The sequence below is a fragment of the Aplysia californica genome, unplaced genomic scaffold, assembly GCF_000002075.1.
Source record: "Aplysia californica isolate F4 #8 unplaced genomic scaffold, AplCal3.0 scaffold01134, whole genome shotgun sequence".
Taxonomy (NCBI): Eukaryota; Metazoa; Mollusca; class Gastropoda; order Aplysiida; family Aplysiidae; genus Aplysia; species Aplysia californica.
The window spans coordinates 115,139-125,777 of NW_004798404.1; the positions used below are offsets into that span (position 1 = coordinate 115,139).

At 39.7% G+C, this 10,639-nt stretch overlaps 1 protein-coding gene across 1 annotated transcript; it reads right to left on the reverse strand.

Moving 5' to 3' along the window:
- Positions 1–3,204: 3,204 nt before the first annotated feature.
- Positions 3,205–9,617, reverse strand: LOC106013688 (adenosine receptor A1-like). Its single transcript, XM_013090080.2, has 2 exons — positions 9,302–9,617; positions 3,205–4,025 (listed from the first exon to the last, which is right to left on the reverse strand). The coding sequence occupies exons 1-2, from the start codon at positions 9,585–9,587 to the stop codon at positions 3,205–3,207; spliced, it is 1,107 nt and encodes a 368-aa protein (XP_012945534.1). The 5' UTR covers positions 9,588–9,617.
- Positions 9,618–10,639: the final 1,022 nt, after the last annotated feature.

Sequence of the window (10,639 nt, forward strand, 5' to 3'; positions counted from 1 at the left end):
TTTGTGTGCACGTTTGTGTGTGTGTGTGTGTGTGTGTGTGTGTGTGTGTGTGTGTGTGTGTGTGTGTGTGTTTGTGCTTACGTGGTGAAACACCAAACCAAAGTGCCGGGATTTGGACAAAAAAAGATGCATCTGATTCTCACGATGTGATGGGTCAGTTTCTATGTCGTGAGGCAGAAAATTAGGTCACGATTATGCATGTACTGTCTCCCGTGTAAAGAAAGCAAGTCAAGAAAAAATCTGACGTGACCTTATCACATTTTCGCCATCTCCCCACACAGCCTACTACGTATCGCCGGAAAGCTATTCAACTTCTTAGCCCAGGGGAAAAAAATTGCAAGAGAGAAAAAAAATAAACAAACCCAACAACATTTAATTCATTGTTTTAGCATTTGTAGACCTACATTATGTAACTTTTTGGGGGTTTTTTTTTTTCAACGTTTAAAGTTTGGACTACGGCCAAAAATATTCTTGAGCACAACATGGTAAAGGATACCACAGATGGGGATACTGCAATAAAACAATAACAATAATATTATCATGCCGTGAAAAGTCCTTAAACTTAAACATGATTAACGTTCGCGCGGAAGGAGAACAATGAAAGATTTCTATTGGGTGTACCTTAATTAATCCTCTCGCGGCGTACGGACAGATTCGCACGCAGACAGCGAGACAAACAGTCAAAGTCAAGTAAACAAAAATGCCTTCTCAGACGTTCACTCTTCTCACCCATAGTGAGTGGGTAGTTGGCGGGTGCACTTGTGTGGTTTGCTCCTTCTTCCCTATCAAACGTCATTCGTTCTGATCTCTCCTCCTTCTTTTTTGTGTTTATCACTCTCTTGTATCACCTCTAATCTTCGGCATTTGTTTGAGCCTATTGTGTTGCAACTCTCGTAAAACTCAAATAAAAACATCAGTCAGAAGTAAAAGACCTAGGCTTATGATCTGTAACAAAGAAAGATACAGAAGGTCATTTTTACCATCATCTATCAAAATGCTTCCATCTTAACCATCTTGTATATAAGTATACTTACGACCTTAGAGCATGCATCAAAATAACATTGAGTGTGTATCTAGCTTACGATTACTATTGTTTATATTGCTGCTCATTTATATTATGCATGTGACTGTAAGCCTACTTGTGTGTGCATGTGTGTGCACATGTGTGTGCGTGTGTGTGTGTTTGTGTGTATGTGTGTGTGTGTATGTGTGTGTGTGTGTGTGTGTGTGTGTGTGTGTGTGTGTGTGTGTGTGTGTGTGTGTGTGTGTGTACACGTGGTGGAACACCAAACCAATATGCCAGGATCTGGACAATAAAGATGTATCTTATCTTATCTTATCTAAAACAAAACACATAGTGATCGTAGAGCTCTGGTAGGCTTCAAAATTAAGGTTAAAACAGCACCTAGACGTGGATGGCTGGTGCCTCAATAGATAAATACTAATTACACGTATCAATGAAGTACCGTCCGTAAATTGGGGTGACTCAGGCACCCCGGGGTGACTAAGGCAGGAAACTGGGAAAATGTACTGATAATTTTAAGATATTTTTTCGATATCGAAAGTGATTTTTCAGTCATTTTGAATGCATAATTTATCTAAAAGTAATTAATTTAGGGTGTATTCACACGAAAATAGCATACGGGCAACTTTTTTTGGGAGGTCCCGAGGCTTCATTTGAAATCGACCTCTAATTTGACTAGTGAGGACAGCTGTAACAGAAGTTGGAGAGAAGAATGCCACCAATGAACCACTTGTGTTGAGAGAAAAAGTAACCTTTCCTCCCCGTCTTGTCAAATTAAGCTTTCTGGAGCTTTTCTTGAAAGCCCTGGACTTTGGAAAAGCGGGAGGGGGTGTTTCAAGTGTATATTTATGTTTAGTTTTTCCAGTTGCGAGAAAATGAAAGGCTGGTGTTTTCGATACCCGCCAAATTGGAAAGCTAATCACAAGACTTGATGAGTGACATGAACATAGAGAAAGGAGCTTGGGAATCGTGTGTGCCTTTGTGTCTTTTGTTTTGGGCGACAAAGAAGCAACAAAATCCAAGAGTATTGTCAAAACAAAACTTCGTAAGAAAACTTCCAGCTTTTGGGGGCTGCGACAAAAGCATCAAGGTTCATTAAAAAAAAACCAGACCCTCCCCCCCAAAACAAAAACAAAACAACAACAAACAAACAAAAAAACCCAAAAAACAAAACAGAAACAAAAATAAAAATAATAAAAACCAATAGTCATTTAGATGATTTTCCTCCAAACTTAAGTGATGTCTATAAAAAGCAAGGTGAAAGATTTCATACAGAAGAGAGTCGACAGGGCCCACGGAGCACCAACACGAAGGTAGATCACTGTTGAAACATTCAAAGAATCTGTCCCGACACAATGCACTCCAGACAATCCCGCAAAAGAAAGTTTCTGTCATGAATATTCTGTTGCCTCCAAATTAAGTACATGTACTATTTCTAAATGCTGAACCCATTGCTATTGTGAAATTGAGAATTGACATGATTTATACAAATGTGAGGCAGCGTGGTAGAATCAGGCTCTCGTCAATTTTGGAGCATGTAAAGTTATTGGTATCATCCTAAAGCTTGTTTAATTGTCTTTATTTGGATACAAAAATTATCCATTTATCTTGAATACAAGTCGAGATATTTGCAAAAGAAGGAGGTGGGGGTCACCTGTTTTCAGAGGTAAAATTAGTGAGAAAAATGTCCGCTAAAGATTAGTTATTTATAGTCCGTGGTAACTGAAGATTTACATTTTTTTATGCCTTTAATCGAAGCTTTTCAGAAAAATCCACACAGAAATGAGTTCTTTAATGGGCATTAAAGGTGTGCCAAAAAACAAAAATTTGATAAAAATTCACAAACCAGCGGAAAAATGCAAGTTTCTTCACTTTGATTATTTTGACGAGAGCCTGATTCCACCACGCTGCCTCACAAATTTTGAAAAATTGATGTGTCACTTTTCATTTTTCTTTTCATTGCTCTGAACATGATTGGCATTTGTTATTACGTACATATTACTAATTCAATTGGAAATTGCAGAAGCAGTGGTTGTGCCATAGAGCAAAACCTTGACATGATAGAGTAAAACTGATGCAACTTTTGGTTTCTTTCAGCGACCTGGAATTACTATCAATCAAGCCTCAAACTCCATGCCACAAAAGTTATAATTATTTGCTCTTCATCTTCAGGTAAAAAGTTATTTTTCCTCCTTTTTCCAAAATGTTTTCAGAAATACTGCTCGGTATTTCGAACTCATTTTCAGATACACAAATATATTCACGCTGGAGTTTATAGTTTCTGTTAAAAATGCTGAAGACCAAATGACACTATAGAGATTTCGATAGACACCATCAATACGGAAATCTTGGTCAAACACCATGTAGAAAAACAATAGCGTGGGAGGTACGGCGCAGACGATGAAAATGACAGCGATGAAGGTCACCATTTTCACAACCTTTTTATCTCTGACCCCAACTCCTTCCGCTGCTCGATCAGACTTGGCTGCAGTGGCCTCTCGCCATTTTGTTTTACTGTTGAGTTTGACGACAAGAACGATGGTACAGCAAATGACGAAGACGAAGGAAAACGTCGTTGTAAATACACCTTGGGTGAGAAATGTAATGGCTTCTAACATGTCTCTTTCTGCCGTGAACGTGGATTTTAGGATAGTAACATTCCTTGTGAAATCGAAAACCAACTCAATACTGTTTCCAAGGCAGAAGGGGATCATCAAAACAGCCATGGCAATGTAGATGGAGATAATAATTATCTTTGTCCTTCCCGGAGTGATGATCGTCTTCACCTTCAGAGGGACAGCGATACACAGACATCGCTCGAAGGTGATGAAAGCAGTGATAAAAGTGGCAATTTTGACAAAGAGGAAATGGGGCGTGACCCCCGTGAGGTACATGATATCCCTTGGGTCAAAGGGCAACTCAGAGAGGTAGAAGAGCGGGGTCACGCAGATACATATCCATATCATGGTCAGCAGGGAGCACAGGTCAGAAACAGCAAGCCCTGGAATGATATACATTTTACAAGGTGAAATATACAATACACAATACTTATGTGTCACCCCCACCCCCCCCCCCCCCTCTTGCAGGTTTGGTGACATGACTGTAGAAATACTCTGACATGAAAAGAGTTCAACCAAGACAAAGTGAACATTCATTTATTTTCTTCAGTAAATCAACGTCATCATCATCATCATCATGAAGTGGTAGATCTGTAACAAACATCGGCTATCATGTATTTAAAAAAATCAGTTTCTTTGCTCGGATGCTCTTCAAAATGCTTCATTATCCTGATCTTTCCACGTCATCCATCTGTTTAAGTTTAAGCTCTCTAAGCTGGTTGCTCTGGAAAGAAAACAGAATGCATGGTGAAAAAAAAGCAGTAAATCCTATTTGCAATCTCATAAGCAAAGGCGGAACCCGATCAAACAAGTTCAACAGCATAAATATCTAGAATATATAATTACATATTATGATATCATATCATATCATATATATAATTACATATTATGATATCATATCATATCATATATATAATTACATATTATGATATCATATCATATCATATATATAATTACATATTATGATATCATATCATATATATAATTACATATTATGATATCATATCATATATATAATTACATATTATGATATCATATCATATATATAATTACATATTATGATATCATATCATATATATAATTACATATTATGATATCATATGTTGCACTGCCTCTTTTGAACTGTTTTGCCTATGAGATCCTGATGTTCAAGGCGTTTATGTTTATTCAAGTGACCCAGAAACTGTATTTGTCCTTTTTGGATTGTTTTTTAATCAGCGAGCGCCCCACATGGGCTTCTTCAAGAACTGCCTTATTTGATTCTTTTTCGTTTCAAGGAATTCTCAGCAGTGTCCTAAGAAAACACATTTCTGTTGCTTCTATTTAATTTTTACTCTCTTTAGTGATTGTCTAGCACTCAAAACCAAACGGAAGGGTTGACCATACGTAGCATTTCAGAACTTTCGTTTTAGTAGTCATTGAGATGTTTTTTATTTTCCAGGATTGAGCACATTTTACTGAAACTATCTTTAGCTTTTGTTACTTTCCGTTTTATTTCCGTGCAACATATGATATCATAATGTGTAATTATATATTCTAGATATTTATGCTGTTGAACTTGTTTGATCGGGTTCCGCCTTTGCTTATGAGATTGCAAATAGGATTCACTGCTTTTTTTTTTCACCATGCATTCTGTTTTCTTCCACTCCACAGTAAGCCTTTACGTTCACTTTCCATTACAACAGCATCAAAAAACGTTTGTAATTTTTTTTCTTAAACTGTTAAACTTTACCATCGCATATTACTTTATGCTATTAATATTTTAGCCAACCACTTTGAGACCTGGACATTCTACTATGTTTCTAAGGATTGCTTCACTGAATAATATCGTAAAAAGGTCTGGTGACATAGCACATCCTTGACTCACTCATCTTGTAATCTGCTTATACTCACTGTACGCTCCCCCAATTAGTACAACAACCTTTTGGTCCAAGTACAAATTTCTTATAATTCTTAGATATTTTCATCTGTGTCTCGCTCTTCCTTTATTTTGAATAAACCATCATGTCTAACCTTATCCAAAGCCGTTGACTAATCTGTGAAACGTAAATACAGATCTTTGCGTGATTCAATACATCTTTTCATTAACTAAGGTGAATATATAGCATTTCTGGTGCCCTTGTCAGGATCAAAACCGAATTGCGTTCTAGATATCTCTGGTCTTTGACTTTGTCCCCATTTTCCCCATTAGTACTCGCAGCAAGATTTTTGTAAAATGAATGAACAGGCTTATTGTTCTATGCACACCACGCCCGGTGGCACATGATGCTTTAGGTAACGCTATAAAAAGTGACACCCGTGTGCTTCCCGGGGCCCTGTCCAAGGGACAGGGGAGCAAAGACTATCACCACTGTATCCCTACCGTGCATGTTGTAGAAGTAGAAGGCGACTAAGGTCGGTTGGGCAAAGAGTTTTTTGCAACCCTTTCACGTAAAACAAAACAAAACAAAAGAAAAACAGCTACAAAAACATACACAGCAAAAACAATACGGCCGCCTCTTTTGGAATATAGAGGACCTTCATCACCGAAAAGAGGAGAGAAAATGGAGTGTAGAATGACGCAGGGTGGTGAAAGCCGAAAGGAAGCCACCAAGCCGAGAAACCTCCTGTCGACCAGAAGAACCACCAGACTTGGCACCTGGAATGTTCGTACATTTACGAGACAGGGAAGGCACTGCAGGTGGCAAAAGAGATGGAGGCCTACCAACTGGACATATTGGGTCTTTGTGAGACGAGATGGACGAATGCTGGGGAGTGCCAACTTGCTTCAAGGGAAGCAATTCTCTACTCTGGACATCCAGAGGAAAACTTGCCACATACAGAAGGAGTAGGTATTCTGTTATCAAGACAGGCCAAGCGGGCTTTGATAAGATAGAAAGCAGAGGGTCCGCGACTAATATCAGCCGAATTCCGTTCACAGAAGAAAGACATCAACCTTCATGTTATCCAGGGATATACCCCCCCCAAACCAATGATAAGGACTAGGATGTGAAAGAGAATTTCTACAAAAGGCTACAAAATATTATTGATCAGGTTAGAAGGAAGGACTTCTTGATTTTAATGGGAGACCTCAACGCTAAGGTAGACAGTGACAATGTGGGCTTGGAGGAAATCATGGGGAAACGCGGACTTAGAGTCAGAAACGAGAACGGAGAACTATTTTTGTAAATATGTACAACAAATGGGCTAATGATAGAAGGAACTGTTTTCCCACATAAACAGATACACAAAGCAGCTTGGTTGTCTCCAAACCAACAAACTGAAAACTAGATTGACCACATATGTGTCAACAAGAAATACAGGAGATCAATATGGGATGTTAGAGTTTACAGGGGCGTAGACGTAGCGTCTGATCATCATCTGCTCATTTCAACAATCCGACTAAAACTAAAGCAAAGACAGGGGGTGGTCAATCATAGGTGCCGGAACAACGTGGGATTTCCGAGAGAGCCATCGCCAAGAAAGGAGTTTAATGTCGTAGTTAAGAACACGTTCCAAGTGTTGGAAACACTAGGCGAGGATAGCAGCGTGGAAGAAACATGGGAGGCAATAAAAGAGGGTTGGACCACTGTGTGTCAAGAGGTACTGGGAAACGGAAACCTGAGCACAATCCGCGGATATCTGCCACCACTCTGAGGAAGATAGAGGGCAGGAAAAGGAAAAAGGATCAGGTAAACAGGAGCAAGACAAGAGCAGCCAAAGCAAAGGCCCAAGAAGAATAAACCAAAGCTATGAAGGATGTACAAGTCAACATACGGAAAGACAAAAGAAACTATGTAAATGACCTGGCGCGCGAAGCAGAGGAAGTAGCAGGGGCAGGACACAAGAGAGGACGGTATGAAACCACCAAGAAACTTGCAGGCAGATACAAGAACGCATATATGCCAGTTAAGGATAAAGAAGGAAAGCTTCTTACAAATCCAGACGAACAGAAAGAACGCTGGAAGGAGCATTTCAAAGAGCTACTGAACAGACCAAGGCAAGAAAAACAGTTTGACATTCCACCAGCAGAGATTCTGGAGGAGAGTGAAGAAAAGTCTAGTTTAGAGGAGATCAAGGAGGCGATAAGACATCAGAAAGCAGGCAAGGTGGTCGGCCCTGATGGAATTCCCCCAGAAATTCTTGGCGAGGGATGTGCCATAAATCCTACTAAAGCCCCGGCTGCTTTGTTTGTTGTCTACGTATGGCAAAGTCTGGATGAGAAATCTACGCTAACTGGCAGTAGTATTGTGTCCTTATTCCCAATCAGCCCGTATCTGGGTGGTGGATAGGGGTAAGGCCTCCAGGTATGAAGGTAAGCTGGTAAACCGTCGCGAACCAACTGGGAGATGGTCGTGGAGAGTAAAGGGACCAAACACTAGTTCAGTAAATACGGTCTTCTATCTTTACCGCTTTGGGGTTATTGATTTCCTAACTTGTTGTAGCCACTGCTTTTTTTGCTTTCATTTGTTGATGTTTTTTTTTTAAAGCACAAGAGTCTGGAGTCAAATTACACGCGTTGTAAGTGTGCTGGGTGCTATATTTCATCTTGGTTTCTTTTTTTTTTTATCTACCTGACGTATGTAGTGAAAAATGAAAGTAACATGGTGTATGTTTAAAGGACGGAGCCAAATGGGAAATTAGTGTCAAGTGCCTTTATAAAGGAGACAATGTCGGCCCAAGTTGAGTCTCTAACCTTTAAAGGCGACAATGTCGGCCCAAGTTGAGGCTCTAACCCCCGAACCCGCAGTCTCTTTTAAAGTGCTGTGGTCTATTTGGTTGTTTTTGGTTGTGGCAGGGGGTTAGGCCTAGTCTATTGTATTGTTTGGCTGAAAGTGTGAGAGTGAGTAAAGTGTGAGTCTCAGTTCAGTTGTATTGTTTGCAAGTTTATAAAAGCAGTCTGGGTTACTACAGGTGAGACTTTAGAAGGGAGAGCTGTAGCAAGGCAGAGGAGGCGTGCTGAGAGTATAGGTGGAGAAAAGGCTAGTTAGAGCCTCGGTTTATTTGTGTGTAACGTGTGAGATTCCAACGCATCGGGGCTCCAAAGCTGAGGAAGGATCACAACACAGAGAGAAACAGGTTTGGCTAACTCCTGTTGTAGACGCAAGCAGACAGAAGGTTAGTTGTGTTAAACATTGTTTTATGTTCCAAGTAACAACACTTAACAAGACCCTAATGTACTTGTCACTGTACTATCTGCCTACTAAGGTCCTCTCCTAACTTGTCTTCGCCCGATAGAATAGGCTAACACTAACAACGTTATCTCAGCAGATACTGTGCCCACCGCTTCAGAGATTCAGGGTGACATTAAAGATGGTTCCAGTGGGTAATGAGATAGAGGGTGCCCGCGTCCCTCCTGACTCATTGGAACAAACGGAGATAAGATTTGCGCTAACATTACATAAACGCAATCCAACATCTTCACTCACTAGCACCATTATTACTCAAATCATCATTGCTCTCAGGTCCTTGACTTATATGAAGATATATTCCTTGAGTCTCTATCTGTAACAGTTACACGTTATACTAAGTGTGTACTAAATATACAATTGGACACCACCATACACACTTTTTTCTACTATTCAGATGACGTCAATCGCATATAAATGGGACACCCCCCCCAAAAAAAAAAGAAAAAAAGAAAAAAAGAAAAAAGAAAAGAAGACAACCACCATCTCACCCATGAGGCTGATGTTCATGCTGTCCTGAAAGCCTTGCTTGGCAAACACGACAATGTTGATGATGTTGGAGGCCACGCCGAACAGACTGAGGAGACCAGAGATGGCCACCCCGTTGACCACTTGGACAATGTACCACTGCTCGTCGCTTACGATATTTGCATAATATGAACCAGAAGGTGATGGTGTTGAAATTGGTATGATCAGGTTTTCATCGCGAGAGTAAGTTGAGTTGTTTCCCCACAAATGTGAAATCGACATTGTGGGAGGGAGAGACGTGTGGGACATCGACACCACAGTTACTTTAGAGCTAGGCTCCTCCCTTATTAATTCAGGTACAGACCTTGATTTATACACGCAGTACAAAGGAAGCCAAGGCTCAACAAAAAATGATCATTTAACAACGTTCTTTCTTTGTGCACCTGTAAAGCACTAAAACATTATAACATGCATTAAGAAAAAAAAAGTGATGATTATATCATTTAAATTGTATAACGAGTAGATCTATGTATTAATTAGTTATAAGAACTACGTTATATAATTATATTCAATGAGACTGTCCATTGATCCCCATTAGTTTAGTTGCGTTTGTTCAATTATCCTGAGCATCAAACCTTATAGTCCATTATAACCATTATTCTAATTAGTTGAGTAAAGATTCAGCGCATTATCATGAAAATGTCACAGACATCGTAGTGACAATATCGACTCTCAGTCACAAGGGATAATTTGTGCCTTTATTTGTCGGATTCAAAATAAAAGTTTTTATTTCCTCTGACTCTGTCCCCGTGTGCTAATTACCACAGCTGTTTTTCTTCTTCTAATGGAGCTTATCGCAGTTTGACTGTCTGGAACTTGCAGATGGATACGCTTTTTTGTTGTTGTCAATAAATTGTAATTCAACCCACAGTGGTAATGAGAAACATAGTGCCCGTTTGATCATCGATTTGAGCTGCTCATTTTGTTATTACAATTATTTCGGGCATTTAATCAAAGACTCATTAATTATAGACCAAAGTTTCAAACATCGGTTGCTCTATTTATGCGAAACCTGATGAGAGGACCTAGGTGCATATTATGTCAAGACGCTAAACCTGTGGGTTAAACAGAACAGAAGTTGCAAAATTCCATCAGCAAATTTTGGTAAACTGTTCTAGTCTAAACACCCGTAAATTTTATAGGAACAATCTGTATAGGCTTTATACAGGAGTTCTGAAGTCAACTAAAATATCTGGTCCATTTTTTCCTCAGCGCCACTGGGATGGGTGTGTGTGGCCTTTGTTTGGTTTGGGTATTGGAATGACAGTAGCGAGACGCCAAGACTCCGGAAAGGAGTGCGA

Coding starts and splice junctions, on each gene's coding strand:
- LOC106013688 (XM_013090080.2), bottom strand. CDS start 9,587: ATGTCCCACACGTCTCTCCCTCCCACAATGTCGATTTCACATTTGTGG. Junction 4,026..9,301: donor CATGAACATCAGCCTCATGG/GTGAGATGGTGG, acceptor ATATCATTCCAG/GGCTTGCTGTTTCTGACCTG.